The sequence below is a fragment of the Neovison vison genome, chromosome 6 (genome assembly GCF_020171115.1).
Source record: "Neovison vison isolate M4711 chromosome 6, ASM_NN_V1, whole genome shotgun sequence".
Taxonomy (NCBI): domain Eukaryota; kingdom Metazoa; phylum Chordata; class Mammalia; order Carnivora; family Mustelidae; genus Neogale; species Neogale vison.
Genome location: NC_058096.1, coordinates 103,055,487 through 103,074,483, shown reverse-complemented (window position 1 = coordinate 103,074,483; position 18,997 = coordinate 103,055,487). Strand labels below are relative to the sequence as shown.

Here is an 18,997-nt window from a genome sequence, read left to right as displayed (position 1 = left end):
TACCTTATATAATGGATAAGAATTTAGAAACTGGCCAAAAGCTGCAAGAGCATGTAGAAAATGGAAATCATTTCACCTTAAAATCATCATAATCATTGCTTGTCTATTAGCACAACAAACTGACCCCCCTCCAAAAAAAAAAAGGAAGGAAGGCCACCCAGTGAGTTACTGACCTTTACAGAAATGACCAGTTCACAGACATAAGCAATATAGCATACATTTTACCTTTTTTCTGCTTTTAAATGTTAATTCTAAGAAATACCATTCACCTATTTTGCCAGGGAAGAACCAGACAGACTGATTGAAGGACTTCCCCTCAGATCCCAGCAGTTCCTGCACCTCCTTCCTGTTTCCAAAGTCCAAAGACCCTTCTAATGGGCCTCGCTCCTACAGGAGCCCTGCCGGCTGCATCTCCCACTAGGGGCATCTCAATACTCACATGCCAAAGTCCGATTATTTAGGAGGTCGCTGCTAGAACATCTCACCTCGAAAAATGCTGTTCTGATCATTTCCCCCAGAATTTATGGCACAACTCATGAGTGCTAGCATTAAAAAATCTTCCACATCTATAAGTACAAATAATGTTCCCCCAAAGTAAGCTGACTCCAAGCCAACCAGCTGATCAAATTTATAGGCTCTAAAACAGGTTCTGCCCATAATCCCTCCAACAAAAACCCGTGACGCGTCTGACTCTTCTCACAAGAAAGGTACATGAGGACTGGGGAAAAGAGGAAAAGAGAGGTGCAAACCAGACACCATCTGGGCTGAGTCTCCTCCTTACTCCACTGAGCAGTGAGTAAACCGCATTATCTCTGATTCGAGGGTTTGTTTGCACGTATGTGGAAGCACATTGCCAAGTTCCCAGTTTGGGACCGTTACCCTTGTTCGTTGCTGCCTCCATGGCCACAGGTAACTGCATCAGGTAATCCACCCTCTCCGTGTAGCGAACTTTTCGTGTCTGACAGCACTGAATGCGTTCTTCTACCAAAAACCGAAAAACATCGCTTGGGTTTTCTGAGCCAATGCGGTTCCTCTGCAGATTCGATGAGATCAGGTCAGTAAATGCATGAATAGTAACTCATGAATAAAAATTGGCACAGAAGCAAATATGTAAATCTGGAGTAAGGATCTGGCATTACTAAGTGTTCACTCTGGCATGGCCGTTCACCAGAGTACTTTAATAACAAGGCATGGGCATATATCCAAAAACAGGGGACTGGTTAAATAAACTATAGCTGACCATATGAATGAACATGATGCAGCCACTAACAGTTTTGGGGTGTTTTTTTTTTGCCCTGCAGAAATTAAGGCACGTATGATATGATCATAGAAATGCACTGGTATAAATTATACACAAAAAAGAAATCATGCTACATTCAAATATGTCATGATATGGCAAAACATTCACAACACAGTAAGTGGAAACTGATGCTTATAAAACAGCATGGAGAGAATCAATAAATGCACCGAGAAAGTGTCTAGTGGGTTAGACACCGAAATGTTAGCACTGCTTAATTGTAGGGGCTGTTACCACTGGCTAGTTTGATTTTCTCCTTTGTGCCTTTTTAATCTTCCACAGAGAACATTTTTGTAATCAGAAAAAAAAAGAAGTTGCTTTTTAAGAGGGAGAAGAAAGCCTTTAATCACAAATTCTCGGTAGCTTTTAAGAACTACAGCACGGAATGTGACTCGGCTCTGCTGGGACCAAAGTGTGACCATCTCTGAGTGGTGGCACAAGGACACCAAATACCACACTGGACTCTTAAGGAGCTTTGTCATGGAGACCAAAAAAAAAAAAACCTTTTGAATTAAATCATGGACAAACATTCCTTTAAGCACAAACTAAAAGGACGGGGAGATCCAGAAGTGCTGGAAAGGAGAACATGTGCAGCGATCACCCCACGTGGGCTGAGAAGAGAAAGCCTCATGCTGATGCAGCACCAGCTGGGACTGTGACAGATTCAGGAAAGGGGCTGGGGATGGGCATCCCGGCCCCAGCAGAGGGGACCACCAGAGGGGACTGCCCCCAGGCGCTGGGCACCCTTCTTACAACCTTTTGAGCATTTCTGAAGACGGACTTACTCACCTCTACTAGATTCACCAGGTGCAAGAAAAACTCCTGGGCATCCTGCTGTCTGTTAGAGGAGAACTCCGGATGGCTCTTGCTCACAAAGGCCTTAAACATGCGTGGAGAGATCCCATTCTGTTGAGGCTGAAATATAAAAGTAAAACCAATTCATCACACTTTCCTACGCGTTCCCGGCACGAAGCGGCCAGCAGAATGGGGATTACCATAAACCCCAATTTTCAGATGATACAACTAAAGCTAAACAACAGAGGCTAAACACTGTTAAGAGCCAACATTCACTGGATGGTTTCTGTGGAGCGGGCACCACACTAACAAGACATGACAAACCCCCACTTTCTAAGGTCCGTCTTCACAAGGTTTGCTCCACAGTGGCCAAGGCAGTCTGTGACAGCCGCCTTCAGAGCAGGCGAGAGAGGCCTGAGTGGGGGGTCCTCGGAAGGAAGTCAATGGAGAGGAGCACTCTCCACACCTTCCTTCCCTCCCCACAAGAGGGCAGGAGAGAAGCCCTGGTAGAGACTGGGTACGGGCATACCTCGTTAGATCGTGCTTTGCTTTATTGTGATTTGACCATATGGTGTTTTTTACAAATTGAAGGTTCGTGGCAGCCCTGCGTCTAGCAAGTCTACTGGTGCCATTTTTCCAATGGCATTTGCTCATTTTGTGCCTGCGTGTCCAATTTTGGTTATTCTGGAAACATTTTGAACTTCTTCATTACTATTTGTTATGGTGATCTGTAGTCAGTAATTACAACTCACTGGAAACCCAGTGATGGTTAGCATTTTTCAGCAATAAGGTGTTTTTAATTAAGGTATATACATTTTTTTTTTAGACATAATGCTGTTGCACACTCAATAAACCAGAGTATCATGTAAACATCACTTTGATATGCACTGGGAAACCAAAAAACTCATTTGGCTCACTTGACTGCAACAGTCCCTTTGTTGCGGTGGGCTTGGAACAGAACCCACATTCTCTCCGAGGTATGCCTATTCTTGCAAGAGCAGGATATGACACCCTAGTAACTGTCCTAGAGGTACATAGGTGCCCACATCTTCCCTGGGCTCTTTCTGGATCAGAGCATGGTTGTTCCCAGGAGCTTGCCCTTCGCCAGCAGACACTGGAGAAGCCTGGCAGCAACGACCAGGATGACAGAGTGGGAAGAGTGGGTGGCAAGGACAACTCTGGAGGACAAGGATATGTGAACTTCCTGGGGACCGGAAGCTTAGCTCAGAAGATCGTCAGGCTCCTTCAAAAGGACACTGCCTAAGACGATGGAAGGCGGGCCGGCGCAGAAGACTTGAGGCTGGAGCCAAGGTGGGGGTTACAGAGGTCAGCTGCACAGAGCATCAGGGAGAGGTCCCAGGGGAGGTCCCTACGTGGACAAGCACGGAAGAGGGCTCTCTAAAGAGCCACTAATGTGCTCCTACAAAAAGGCTAGACATGGCAGCCAGGAGGGAGCTAAATGCACTAGCTCAGCAAAAGGCTCTGCCTCTTGTCTAAGGTCTCCATCCCACGGACCTTGCTTGACTCTGGTAGGGCCAGAATCGGAGGAAGCAAGGACGAAAAATGACCAGAGGATGCCGGTGCTAACCCTTGCACACCACTGGTTTCCAAGACTCCCAAGCTAGGGAGTGGGGAAAAGCTTTCAACTGTCTTTGATGTGAACTAGACTTTTTTAAAACTGGTAATCTCCAGGAAATCACTGGAAATCTAGGCGATCCGCCTGCGATGCTCTGAAGAGGCAGAGTGGGATGAGTCCACAGGGCCACTGAAGACAGAGATGGACTCATAAAAAAGCTGATTCCTGAGTTCCCTCCAAGTTCATGCATCTAATAATGGTGTTACCTGTCATTCATTTCATACTCAACAATCACTCTGTGGAGAAGATACTGTCGTTATCCTCATTTTACAGCTAGGGGAACGGAGACTGGCAAAGAAGTGCCAGAAAGGTCTTCCAACTCAAGGAGGTCCTGCAGACAGATTACCATGCAGCTAACACAGCAGAACCAGAATGAAGTCCAGGTTCTGATTCCAATTCCAGGCTCTCCCACAAAGACGGGAATGGCAGCTGGAGCCCCTAGTAGGTCTCAGTGAGAACACCCCACCTTGGCAAACAAGCAAAGGAAGAAGTTCGTGTACCCCACAAAGTATGTAACTGCTGCCCACACACATCTTCTCAAGACCTCCACTTGCTCAGTTCTGGGCCACATTCCCATCGAGATCCAGGAAGCCTGCTCCCTGGGCCATCACCGGGCACACAGCACAAAGTGCCTCCCACTTCCTTCAACTTTCAGTCTGCCCTGACCCATCTCCTCAGCTTGACAGTGGGCCTTGGCAGGTGGAGGCTACATCTCACAGTCCTTCGAGATCTCCTGGACATCTAGGCAGCGCCTAGGTATGCACAATCACACAGTCAGATGAAACAGGGGATGGGAAAACTACCTTATCCACCTCCCTGTGGCTCCCACCACATGTTCTAATAAAACCAGGGTGAAGTGTCCGGTCTTGCTGAATATATACCTGACCTTGTCATCCTGTATTTACTAACCACCTACTTCACACAAACCCCTGGGGATTCTGCCTTCAGAGAGCTGAGAGACCATGGGGAAATGAGAGATGACACATGCATCTATGACAAACGCTGAGGGACACTGCTCAGGACCTGGAACAGTGCCAGCGGCTCTTAGAGGAGAACGCCCCGAAGTGACAGCGTGTGGGCTTCTGAGGATGTGGAAACCATACATAACTGCCCATCCTGCACACACCACTGGCTTCTGATGTGCTTCCAGTGCTAGGTAAAGACTGCTATTTACCTGGCAATTAAATATTCCTGTATATATATACCTCCTGAAAAAGATGTAACAACTACAACTCTCTTTACTCACACTGCTGATGTCTATAAGCTTCGCAGCAGCCAACACGAGCAAGCAAAAGTCATACCTGATCTTTGCATAATGACTAACATTTATTCATCCATTTAACAGAAATTTATGAAGTGCTCTAACATATCAGACATTATGCTAGGAACTTGGATGAACACGTACTAGGTGCCAGGCATAGTTCCGAGGACCTTATACATGTATCTTGCTTAACTCACTTAACCTAATGAGGAGGAGGAGAAGGGGGAAGATTCTCTCCACTTGATAGATGAGGAAACTGAGGCAAAGCAGCGTTGAGTAACTGGCTTAGCACCACACAGCTACAAAAGTCAGTCACTTGCTGTCCCTCCATCTCTCTGTCTGTATGTCTGTCTGTCGGTCTCCCTTTATCCCATGTCTTAATATCACCTTCACATACTAGTTCTCATCTCTGATGGCCCTGAGTCCATCTTACCAGTTGCTAAGAAAGGAAGACCTATGTCTCGGGCTCTGAATAAGCCCTCTTCAAACACACACACCTCACAAACCAACATTACAGGTCAGTCCAGCAAGTACTTCTCAGGGGCACTGCTTGGAATCCATCTTTTCACCTTGGGCATCTCTCTTTAGGTCTTCCCATAAGCACGCACTCACTGCCTGCTGCGGATGGCATTTCTCCTGCCATCTGGGTCTCCACTTGATGGGATTGCCTGTCCCCATCAAAGCAGCTGCCTTGGGATGTTCAACAAGTCAGGAAATTCAGAAAATCTGGCTGTCGCGCTTCACCATTGTGTGGTCGTGTAACTGGAAGGAGTCTCAAGCAGGACTGTGGTGAAACCCCCAGAACCTCAGCCCTGCACCTGGACCGTGGTCCAGCAACCTTCACGAGCCACACCTCTTCTCTTTCTCTACCAATATAGTTTCCTTGTTTTCTCTCGACTGACCTTTCTTTTTTTTTTTTTTTAATTTATTTGACAGAGAAAGATCACAAGCAGGCAGAGAAAGAGAGAGAGAGGGAAGCAGGCTCCCCGCCGAGCGGAGAGCCCGATGCAGGACTCGATCCCAGGACCCTGGGATCATGACCTGAGCCGAAGACAGCAGCTTAACCCACTGAGCCACCCAGGTGCCCCTCGACTGACTTTTCTTAATCCTTTTTTCCATCCTCCGCCAGCTATAGCTTGAGAACTGTTGATCACTGGAAAGCTATTTGAAAAGGCTTCCTAACCAGAGAGAAGCTATGTCTCCCTCTCCACGTCACACTGCAGACCAACTCCTGACTTTCACAGCTGGGTTTGAGCCTTTTAGTTCCAATTAGACTACTCCATAGTTAATGCCTTGATCATCAGCTGGGCTGGCTGCCTGCATCCATGTCCCACGCCTATTCTACCTGATTGCAGAGGGGAAGTCCCCCCTAATTTCCTCACTCAACTAAGAGTACCTTCCCTTCATACCTAGTATAGTAGAAAATCTTCCAGATCTACCTTCCAGCTTATCAGAAACACAAGCTGAACAAGGCAACAATCTTTAAAGTGATACTGGGGCAAATGATTCAGCTCCTTCCACAAATCAACAGCTTGTAGAAAGAAAAGGAGGGGGAATTATAAAAGTCATCTTTGACACTGCAGGGGGAAATCCAGACCTGAACTGGGTATTAGATGATGCTGAGGAACAGTTACTAATTTTGTGGGTGTGCTTCTAACACTTGAAACAACTTTTAACATGATTTTTATGTGGAAAAACAAAAGAAGGTATTCTAGTCATAGATGTGTGCTAACATTTACAGGTGACAAGAAGGATGCTTGGATTTTGTGTAATCCACTGCAGGGAAGGGGAGGGACAGAAAGGGGAGGACAGAGGAAGGGGAAGACAAAGTTGAGCCTAGAGGGGATTGCTGAAACCAGACTGGCAGGATGGCAATTGCTAAAGTTACACAATGCTACTTGTATGCATATTGGAAAATTTAAAAAAAAAGAAAAAAAATTTGAAGACCAGACTCTGGATAAGGCAGCTAATACTTAAAAGAAACCAAAAGTCAAAATAAGAACCAAAGAACTAAGTCAAAGAAACCACATTTCCCAGTTGTCAACGCATCACTGATATCATCCCAAAGTCCCCTATGGGTCTATCACGAGTGACCAGACTTGACCAAGAGTCAGACCTGCCTTCAGGAAGCAGGCACTCTCATCCACGAGCTGGCTCTTACACAGCTGAAGCCATGGCTAGTCCCAACAACCAACTCTATTAGGAGGGAGTCCCGGGAGTCTCTAAAATAGCAACCACCTAAGGAACCTGTCATATTTATAGGATACTGTACTTACTTCCTCCATCAGCAATTGCAAAACAGATCAGCTAAAATTAGCAAGAGGACTACAGTGTTCAGAATCTTTCCCAAATGCTTACACAAGACTTTCTGTTTAGTTCTGCACTAAGAAGGTAGCCGGACACTCCTAACTCACATTCCTCTGAGCCTAATGCTTTAATTAATACGCACACAGCAAGAGTGGGGCTTTGTATCACATAGAGCAACACCTGCACAGACATTCACACAGTAAAACTCAAGGAATAAAAAGAAAGGTAGACACATCCCAGCCTGCCCCTAATACACAGGTGTATGGCATCTGTTCGTTCCAACTTTTAACCTTAAACCATAAACGTTGGATCTAACCCAGTTCCTAACCAGATCCAGCTAAAGGAACAGAGTGCCTTCCCCCAGCTGTTTTTCATATTTCAAAAAGTGAGTTAGAAACGTTACATTTGGGGCTCAATGGGTTAAGCCTCTGCCTTTGGCTCGGGTCATGATCCCAGGGTCCTGGGATTGAGTCCCACATTGGGTTCTTTGCTTAGCAGGGTGTCTGCATTCCCAAAACCTCTCTCTGCCTGCCTCTCTGTCTACTTGTGATCTCTATCAAATAAATAAATAAAATCTTTATAAAGAAAAAGAAATGCAGTTTGTTTGAAACATAGAATTGTTTTAAACATGTTCTCTTTGGAAAGAGAAATAAATTACAGAATATTCAGCATTAAAATGTGTGAAAGCGTGGTCTCGGACTGCATGAGATCAGGAGTACATTTTTTGAAGAAATAAAAGTGTCCCTCTAGTGAGAGGTTTTATCTACTGCGGATGCAACTTAATTTTAAAAATCAATTCAACACATTTGTGTAGAAACGGCAGTGCCCAAAACAAATACCACAAATCTTTTTATAGATGAAAATGTGAAGTAAGCATGCACATATAAAAACTAGATTTCACCTTGGTCTGTAGAAGACCAATTTAATACCAGGAAGCATGTAGCCTAGAAATGCAAGACAGAGGCATTGGGAAACAAGATGACGGGCCATCTGGTAATTCTGCAGACTTTAAGGACCCCCTTTTGTCATCCGCCTATACCATCCACACACTGAGGCAGTTGGACACCTGAAGTAAATGCTGGAACAACTGTGGGGTAAGCAGGATCATGTAGAGGCCAAAAGCAGATGCAGGGGCCAGCCCGCTAGGTATGAATCCCAGCCCTGTCACTCTCTGGCTATGTAACCTCATGCAGGTTTTCCTTGCGTTAGTGAGCATACAGAAAGAGCCTGGCCTTTCATAAGCAATCTTAGTTATTAGTACCACAGCTGGCGGGGGGCCCTATAAAAAGCCACTCCCGCCACATGGCTCTGACTCCTCTCTTGCTCTCTCTCCCTTCCAACCCATATTCCTCTTGTGATCCATCCCCTTCTCTGGTCTTGTGTACCTTCTTTCTTCTCTTAGGGTATTTCAGGCACATTACCAGTCACAAAGGCCACAGACCTGAGACAAGGTCACCTGACCAAAGGGCTCCTGACCCTGAGAGAAGAAAGAGGCCCACAAATCGGTTTCTCTGAAACCAACTGCCAGTGAAAATCCTGATGCCTCAGAAAGTAATTCCCTCCACTGTCAAGGGGAATGGAGATTTTACTGTGAATTACTTGCCTGTTCAAGTAACAGATTAAAAGTGATTCCTCCAGAGCCACAAAGAATATCATATGGTCAAGTCAAGCTCATTTTGAACACTAAAGGTACCCTACTGGTGCCTGAACCAAAGATGTATATTCCACCCAGCTAGACGGGTCTTCCCCACCACTCCCAAGATGCACACCATACTACTGGTCAGATTCAAGGTTCTTCATTGAAGACCACTAGATCATGGCACCACAGAGCAGGAAAGGATTTTACAGATCATCTAGATCAAAGGTCACACACCGAAATACAGCAGCGTACCTGCCAAGTCATGAATCACAAAGGGACTGGAGCCAGCTGGGGACTGTGTGTCCTGTTTGAAGGAGAGCTGCTACTCAGCTCCAGCCATCTGCTGTCATGGGCCTGGAACTGCTACAGGGTCTGACTGTTTAAGAGAACCTGGAAGTTCTGGGGCACCTGGGTGGTTGAGTCAGTTAAGCATCCAACTCTTGGTTTCAGCTCAGGTCATGGTCTTAGGACCATGAGATTGAGCTCTGTATCAGGCTCCACACTGCGCATGGAGCCTGCTTAAGATTCTCTCTTTCCCTGTCCTTCTGCCCTTCTCCTCCCCCCCTCCCCCCCGCCCACCAACTTGCACTCACTCTCTCTCAAAGAGAAAAAGAGAGAGAAGCTGGAAATTTAGATGTTTATGTGCGGGCAAGCAAAACATACCTACAGACCAAATATGGCCCAAATGCTGCCATATTACCCACCTTGGACCACACAAAGAAGGAGTTCAGACCACATGTAGGCTTCAGACCCCAGGAGATCACAGAGCTACTGCACAATGATCACTAAGCCCAATGGTGAGGAGGGGGCAAGGGCCTAAGCAGTCATTGTTCATAGAATGAAGAATGTGCCTTGCTCATAGAAGAGCTATTCTTACTCTAATATAAAAGGACATTTTAATATTAACAAAACCAAACTTTACTTGCAAACATCACCAAATTGATGATTTTCCATTCCATATTTTCTTAAATGAGTAGATTCCAAAAACACAACCGCCGGCGTGTAATATACCGAGATTTTATTTACACTGGAGAGAGAACCTTCACACTTGTAACATTCACAACCACCACCTGGACTAATTCTACCTGCTGGGACTGGAAGTTTATGTGACTCCTGACAGAGCCCAGAAAGGAAGTCAGAGTGCCCAAGACCCAGTCCAGGCTCCTTCTCCATCACCAAGGAAGGTGGACTCTGACCCAAAAGCAGCCCAAGAAGTGGCACAGCAGGGATGAAAACCCAGGATAAATGTCATGAAAAGAAAATGTTGGACCAAGTTGTTTTCACCAACACCTCTTCAAAGCTTCACAGGGTCTCAGAGGTAGAAGAAGCCTGGATGACCCCCAGCCCCCAGCCCCAAAACCAAACCATCCCTCCAGCTGCATCCCAGATGAGGGCCTTCCAGTCTTCAGTGGATAAGGAACTTGGTATCTTGCCATGCTGGATAGCAATTCATCCTCCAGTCCCCATGCCACTCTATCCTCCTCAACCCCTTCCTACTCCCCATCTCCAAACACCACCTCTAGATGCTCCCTGCATATTCTCCCATCTCTCAGTCACTCTATTTCCCCCAACTAGCTGGGTTCATTATGAACAAGAATCTATTCCCTTTTAATTCCTGCTGTCAATCTAGTTCAGGATGACTAACTTCAGGTGGGAGCATGGAAGCCAACACTTGAGAAACAGACTTGCCCACTAAGTCAAGACAACGCCCTCTGAAGTCAGAACAGGTGGTAGGGGAAAAGGGCATGCCCTCCATGAGGCCACAGGCAATGCTACAAACCAGGCTGCCAAATGCACAGCCAGGTAAGCGGTGCCCAGCAGAATTTCAAGGGCAGCCCCTCAACAAGACCAGGTTGTGAGCAGTGCCCTCTGGAGCCATGCAATAGAGCCACCCAGGGAAAGGTCAATAGCCTATTCGCAGGCACATGGAAATGCAAGTCTGGCTATTAGAAGACGGAGTACATCTTTCAGTTATCCTACCATAAACAGTGACTGAGTGGCCAACTGAGTTTCTCATACCTGAGTGTGTGGACAAAACCCCTGGGAGCTTACCAAAAATGGGGACTGCCCAGACCTCTCCAGAACTTCAGAATCCTCAGCTCCTCAGTGGGAGTGGGGTGGAGAAGGGGGAAGAATAGGAATGTGTGTGCTATTTTTTAACAACCAGCTTCTGGAAAAATCCTAGCAAACAAAGTCGAGGCTTAGGAGGAGACAGATATTACAAGGGCCAAGATTATGTTACCAAGGAGAAAATGTTTATATTTGTATAAGGCTTATTCCTCCCATCTCAGCTCCATGTTATGTAGAACAGTGTTCTGAAAACCGTTTATGATGACACTCACTTATAATTCATAAAGCAACTGTCACTAGAAACACCAACCCTAGCGATTTCTTACCATAAGTTTTAAGAGCACACAGACACCCTAGACTCCAAAATGAAACAGTTATTCTGACAGCTTACTAAATTTATAGCCACCATGTGCCAAATCATAGGAAATCCACATTCTAGCTGGCAAAGGCCCCTCCTACCTGCATCTCAACATGGCAAACACTGGGACACTTACCTTGTGTTCCTCCTTCATCACCTGTTCAATGAGCTCAGATTTCACTGGAGGTTTTGAATACTGGCCCGAGAGAAGGCCATGTCCTAACTTAGTCCTGGACAGGAGGGAGAAAGAAAAACAAAAAGGTCATTGTTGTTTCCTCATAAAGACATTAGCATTACCTATGAATGCTTTTAGGTGGAACATTTTAGCTTGATGACTCAAAAATAACTTATTTATTTGATATTTCTCGATAAATGATGCCATTTCAAACCATCCTCGGTACTTTATAAGTAACTATTAATATCTTTCCTCTTACAAAAGTAGCACATGCTCATTTTAGAACACTTTTATTACAGAAAAATTTTTTAAAAGAGAGAGAACTGCCTTTAATTCTGCAACCCAGCAACCCATTATGCTCTATCAATGGGTATTTTCCTAAAACACTTTTAGATACTTTTCAATCAGTCCTTACATCTGTGTGTTGAAGTCCTGTGTTGGATCTAAAGGAGAGTAGTCAAATATTCTTGGAAGATTTCCTACATACCTAGAAAACGAGAAGGGAGAGTCAAAACATAGGAACTGAAAGAACAGAAACAAAATAAGCGCCATCCTAGTGAAGACCTTCTTGCCTTTCATCCACGCACAGAAAACTTTTTCTGAGATGCTACCTGTGCAGCCATATTCATGGGCCTCCCTAAAATGCCTGTGCTTCTAGCAGTGGGTCTCAACCCTGCGTGCAGGTTCGAGTCACTTAGAGAGTTTTTCCAGAAAATACCAAAGCCAGAGCCACCCCCAGACGTTCAAACGACACTGCCTGAGACTGAAGCCTGGGATCTGCCATCTTTTCAAAGTCCCCCAAGTGATTAGAACATGTAGCCAGGATCAAGAGCCACCAGTTTATGCCATCACAATTACCATCTCAAAAGCAAATGGTAAGGAGCACCTGGGTGGCTCTGTCGGTTAAGCATTTCCCTTCAGTTCGGGTCATGATCCCAGGCTCCTGGGATCGAGCCCTCATGGCGGGCTCTGTGCTCTGTGGGGAGTCTGCTTCTCCCTCTCCCTTTGCCCGCCACTCTGCCTGCTTATGCTGTCTCTGTCTGTCTCTGTCTCTGTCTCTCCCTCTCTGTCAAATAAATTTTTTAAAAAACAGTAAGGCTAGGAATTATGTCAATCGTATCAAAGTGAACAATGATAATAGCAGTGACAAATACCACTTGTTGGGGGCTCTCTGTATAACCTGGTTGGGTTTTCGTTACAATCATAGAAGGAAGGCATGGGTATAGTTACCCATTGGAGAGATGAGAAATCAGGATGCTTCCAAAGTTACTCAGAAAAGGAGAGATGAAACCCAGAGTGCACCCAGGCAGCCTGGCTCCAAACCCCTGCTCTGAAACACTCTGCCCTGTCCATGCTTCCTTGAGCAGGCCCCAGCCGCCGCCTTCTGACCAGCTTACTTTGACAGAGCAGTGCCAACTTCCACCACCCATCTCTAATCTCATTTCTTTCACTTCTTAAGTTCATTTCCTATTGCACACCCTCGGCTTTGTGCTGTTCATCTTTCCATCTTCAGGCTTTGACTCTCTGAGCATGAAAGCTCTAGAGAGAAGAATCCAGAAGCAGATCCCTTTCCCTGGCACTTCATGCACCCAGCTCTGCCCACTTATCTGACCTCATTCCCATCCCTCTCCCTAGCCCACAGCACCCCAGCCACGTGCCCTTCTTTGCCAGGACGTGCCAAGCTCACACCTGCTTCAACGTCGTGCCATCTGCTATCTCTCTCCCAGAATGTTCTCTCCACAGACCTTTGCTCCATCTCAGGTCTGTTTAAAAGGCACCTCCCCACCTCTCCTAAATCCCCAACACCTGACCCTGGCTGACTTTCTTCTTGGCATGCATCAGTACTTGGAATTTTATAACTTATATCCTTGTTTATTATCTCTCTAGAGATTATATACTGGAGTACAATCTCAATGAAGGCAGATACATTTTCTAAATTACTGCATCTCCAGCTCTAGAATGGCACAGGACATGTAAAAGGCACCCAAAAAACATTCGTTGAACAAATACAATGTAATCATATAACCAATTCCATAATTGACTACCTATAAACCAACAGAAAAGGGATTATTGCGACAAAGCCCTAGAAAAGAACCACAACACACTAGTAGTTAACAATGAGCTCTACTACTGGACACCTGCAGGTACCTGCTGTCTACAAACTCTGAATTTGTACTCCAGATTATGTACCTATGTCAAAATTAACAGAGCCCACTTCTCTGGGACAGCCCCTTTCAAATTGCTTTCGGATATGTCACTTGATTCCTGTAATACTTGACAACAGTTCTCACCCAGCTTCAGTGCAAGAAGCCACACCACACATGGTGACATGTCCTGCAGCTGAGACAGGCTTCCCTGGCACATACTGTGACGGACAAGGACAGCACTGTGCGCCCAGGTCCGTGGGGGGGACACTTACGCTCTCTGGAATTCTGGGATGCTGAAGATGGCCTGCATGACAGAACTCAGGTAGCAGCTGTTGCCCAGGTTCTTGAGACCCGTGTACCCAGGGCCATACATGGGCTTCAGCTTTGTCCCGGTCTCCTGGATCACTTCCCACTCGCTGACCCGCGGCTTGATGTCATTGTCCCGAAGCCCGTTCTCCGTCTGGGACAAAGTCATTGAAGGAAAACAACTTTAGTTGTATAATTATCACCCAAAGCTCACATCCCAAGAATTATTTCTAACAGCAATGGATATTCCTGCCCCTTTGTTCCCCAAGCTAAGCAGAAAAATCATCTAGTTAAAGAGATTGATGTAGTGATGGTGCACAAAACTGTCAATGTATTTAATGCCACAGACCACACACTTAAAAATAGTTAAATTAGTGGGGCGCCTGGGTGGCTCAGTGGGTTAAAGCATCTGCCTTCGGCTCGGGTCATGATCTCAGGGTTGCCGGATCAAGCCCCGCATCGGGCTCTCTGCTCACCAGGGAGCCTGCTTCCTCCTCTCTCTCTGCCTGCCTCTCAAATAAATAAATAAAATCTTTTTTTTTTTAAGATTTTATTTATTTATTTGACAGAGAGAGATCACAAGTAGACAGAGAGGAAGGCAGAGAGAGAGAGAGGGAAGCAGGCAAGGCCACTGGACAGGAAAGTGAAGGAAAATCCTGTGCCTTGGAAGTGCCTTGAAATAGGAGGGAGGTTTAAAGAGGAGCAGAGAACATAAATTAAAGGGGAACATGAGTGAGGACGAGGAGACAGAGGGGAGGAGAGCCCGAGGAGAAGGGCTGGGAGGGGAGGGCCCGAGCACAGCACGCACACCGCAGCAGCTCCTCACAGGAACCGGCATTACATAGTCATGATGCCAGCTTGAAAACACAATATTAAATGAAGCAAAGCTTTCCCCATCAACAACAACATGTTGGCTTATTCTTTCCACCCCCGAGCTCAGCTTCCCCTCCTGAAATTAATTAAAGTGATGTCGGTCACAGATAATTTTAAAGGTCATCTTCCAGTACCTTCTCGCTTCAGTGAACAAGGAGTGATTCATGCAACTCTCCATCAAAATAGAAATTTCACAAGCAAACTCCAACTAAAACAAATGGTACTTTTGACGAGGTGCCATTTTTATTATAACATAAAAAAAATTTAAGCTGGTAACCAAAAGAAAATGCTAATTAATTAAATTCAAGAAGTGAAGGCAAACATTAAAACCTAAAACCTATAAAAGTAAGATTCCTGTTACAGCAATTACATATTAAAGAAACTAAAGGGTTCCCTCCCTGCAAGGTAGGAATACAGACAAAGTAGACCTTCTTACCCCATGCATATGAAGCATATCAATTCCAAAATGTGCTAAGTGCTTGGCCAAATGAGGATCCAAAACGGGTTCCTCTTCTTGAAAAGAATAAACATCTACAAGGTGAAGAGAAAACAAGGAACGGGATCTTTAATCAAGTCCTTCAATATTCAACATGTATCTGTTGAGCTCTCACTGTGCACCAGGCTTGGGACACTTTGGTGAATAAAGCCAACAGAAACCTCCTGTGAGTTACACTCAACTGCAGGAAAGACAGATGATCAACAACAAACAAAATTAATAGGTCTATTTTGTAATTATACCCATATATCAATTTTTTACTTTCAGAAAGTTAATTTTTTAAAGGTTTTCTGAAACCAAAAAAAAAAAAAGAAAAAAAGAAATTGAGAAAGCAGTGTCTAAAGTTAAAATAATTGAAACTAGACCAGTGTCCATGCCTAACAATTGATTTTGTAACCAAAACCACACTGACATAACAACAGTGCAGGAGGAGGGAAGGGTGGGGGAGGAGAGAGTGGCACCACCTACCGTGGAAGAGAGAGCCTGCGAGGGGACAGAGGGGACACACAGGCCCTCAGGAGCACCTGAATAGCTGGAGTGAGGTGTTAGGTCCAAGACAAAACAAAATTCTGCCTGTGGAATCCTCCACAGCCTCAGACCTGTCAGCTGGCCAGCTCCCACCTCCCACCTGCCCCTTCATCCCTTCTTTCCAACACTAGTGTCCGCCCCCAGTGGACTCAGTGAAGACCGTTCAGTACATCCCCAATGTGTCCACCCCGTAGCACACACAGCCAATGAGGGTACACATGGCCCAGCGTAACTCAGGCGGTTCAGGGCCCACCAGTCCCAGTGTCTGAGGGATTGGCATCTTGGCCTTCTTGGCAAATTCCCCCAGAAGCTCTGGAGTCCATCACCTTGTATGTCCTTACAGAGTAGTGCAATGTGGGGGAGGGGACAGATATTTCAGGCCCATTTTGCAGATGATGAAAAGAGGCTCACAAGGTTCAGTCATTTGCCTCAAACCCCACAGGTGGCCCAGAACTTAGGTATCCGGGCTCCTCACCCAGTCCTTTTTCTTCTACACCAGACTATTTCTTTAGCTCTCTCAGAAGACTCAGAGACTTGATGAAGCACCATTCCAAGCCCTTAATTGGAAGGGAGAGTCAAAAACCCCAATTTCTTCACTCCTAAATTGGAAAAACAAAATCTATCACAGGGAAAATAAATATCAAGATAGCAGGGACTCCTGGGTGTCTCGGTCAGTTGAGTGTCCCATCCTTGGTTTTGGCTCAGGTCATGATCTCGGTGGTGGGACAGAGCCCCATGTTGGGCTCTACACTAGGTGTGAAGTCTGTTTGAAATTCTTTCTTCCTCTGCCCCTCCCACTTATGTTCTCTCTCTCTCTCTCTCTCTCTCTTTCTAGAATAAGTAAATAAGGGCACCTGGATGGCTAAATCAGTTAAATGTCTACCTTCAGCTCAGGTCATTATCCTGGGGTCCCTGGATCAAGTCCTGCATCAGGCTCCCTGCTCAGAAGGGAGTCTGCTTCTCCCTCTCCCTCTCCTTCCCTTGCTCCTGCTCTCTCTCTCTCACTCTCTCCAAACTAAATAAATAAAATATTTTTAAAAAATAAAATAAAATAAGTAAGTAATTTTTTAAAAAGAAAAAATAGCAATTCTTTAGGACACTAAAAGATAGATTGTCCAATGATTTTCCTCCTCTTTGGAATAGCACCAGGAAGAAAAAAAAAATACACACACATACACACACAACCTATGGTGATCTTCTGACCCAAACCCAGATATGTGGAGACTCACTGACACCAAAGGAAATTAGTCTTTCTATTATTAAGAGATTAGATGTTGTATAACTTTCTTGGCTGTCCTTCTTCCTCCAGGGGCCCATTTTAACTTGTAGATAGGCAGCCTTCATTTATAGTCTTTCTTTAGTATAATTCAGGGCTCTCAAAAGCAAAACAAAAGACAAAATCCCCAGCCCAATTAAGAAAAATTAAGAATTTCTTAAGAAATTAAAAAAATTAAAAAAAGTTTAAATGCTAAAACCACCAACAAAAATCTTTAATAACTTGAAAGAAATACATAAATAATATTTTTTAATCTATGGCAAGTGACAAAAAAAATACCACTCAGATACTGACTAAATGTGAAAATGACTTTAACTTCGGTTCTTATTAACGAATGAAATAGTTTTGAAGACTTAAGACTTTAAGCCTCTAATTATTTGAGCTTCATTAGAAAATAACAAAGTTGCCAGAGCTGAACAGTTGGCATTGGCTTGGATTTTGAAATAAGTAAAAACCACACAACACTCTATAATTCTTAATTTGTTAGACTCATGCCATATTGAGAAATTAATGTTTCCTCCCTCCAATCATTAACTGCTCCAAAGATGTGACATGATTTGGTCAGACACACAGTTATTTTTTTTACCCCAATGACAACAGTTGAATGAGTAACATACAAGAAATCTAAAAATGAACTGTGATCCTCAAATTTGGCAAGGATGAAGAACTTACAAATGACATGTAGTCACAGAAAAAAAAAATGTGAAGTGGACTCAAGAAAGAGCACCATAAGATGCTACTGAGCTGGTACAGGGTCCCCTAGGGCCAGGCAGTTTCACAGATGCTGTGGGCATCTCCAGAAGCTTCTCCTGCAATCACCAAGGCACTTAGGCTTCTTCTTAGGTAACCTAGTTTCACAACAGAAGAGCAAAACACCCTCTCCTATCTCTGTCCCTCCTCACTCCCTTCCTACCAAGAACCTCATCCTTGCTTTTGCCAAATCAATGTCTCCTCCCACAGAGGAAAGTTTTTATTTGTTTGTTTGTCTCGCGATCTGTTTCTTGGTTTGTTTGTCACTGTGCTCATGGAGACCCAGAATGGAATTTGATATGGGGGCCATTTTTATGACCCAGGCCACCACCATGACCTCGCCTAGGTGGTCCAGACTCCTTGGAAGAACCAATTCTAAGTTGCAACCTCAAGGTAAGTAGGAGGTCCTCACCGAACAGGTATATCCTTACTGGGGAGAAGGAAACCGGGATGATCAGATCACATTACCATTAAATAGTTGAGTCCACAACCTGCTTGGATTCCATGTTCACTAAGCGGTACTCTAAATATAAGTCAGCTCCCTGCAGGAAAGGAATGTACTGGTCAAGCCAACATCAACATCCCATTTACAGGCAGTTGTGGTTCTCACTATAACCTAAAAAATAAACACTTTCTCTCTTGCAAGTTGAATTAGCCTCAGTGAGCTGAGCAAATATGGAAATGAGACCGTTGGCACTGGTATCTTCACCAGGAGGTGGCCACCCGCCCCTGGACAGAGGGCACCCTGCGCTCCTGTGCCTCAATCTCCACCAGGCTCATCCTCAGACATTAAGGGAAACTACAGGCATGTTTTCATAAACTTATTTGGCTTTAAAACAAATGAGTTATAGCTAGCCATCTATTAAACAGACTTTTAAAAAGTAACATAAAATTGATGTATCCATAAACTAATATGGTAATTAGACTGAAAATAATCATTAAAACCAACTCTGCACAAGACAAGCAGAAATCAAATCCGGATCTTTCTTCAAAAAGTGAAAATTATTTTAGGTAAATGAATTCCAAGAACCCTCATCACAGGCTAGATGATCTACATTGCTGTTGGTTTTACACTTTCTATGA

General features: G+C 44.8%; 1 protein-coding gene across 1 annotated transcript in view; it reads right to left on the bottom strand.

The window, feature by feature from the left end:
- The window catches only part of USP13 (ubiquitin specific peptidase 13), a 112,387-nt gene that overhangs the window by 41,447 nt on the left and 51,943 nt on the right, over positions 1-18,997 (bottom strand). The window contains exons 7-12 of the mRNA XM_044251836.1: positions 15,301-15,395; positions 13,958-14,145; positions 11,954-12,025; positions 11,500-11,593; positions 2,087-2,212; positions 880-1,033 (exon numbers count right to left, since the gene is read on the bottom strand). Coding sequence (XP_044107771.1) covers positions 880-1,033; positions 2,087-2,212; positions 11,500-11,593; positions 11,954-12,025; positions 13,958-14,145; positions 15,301-15,395 — 729 coding nt within the window. The remainder of the gene's footprint in view (positions 1-879; positions 1,034-2,086; positions 2,213-11,499; positions 11,594-11,953; positions 12,026-13,957; positions 14,146-15,300; positions 15,396-18,997) is intronic.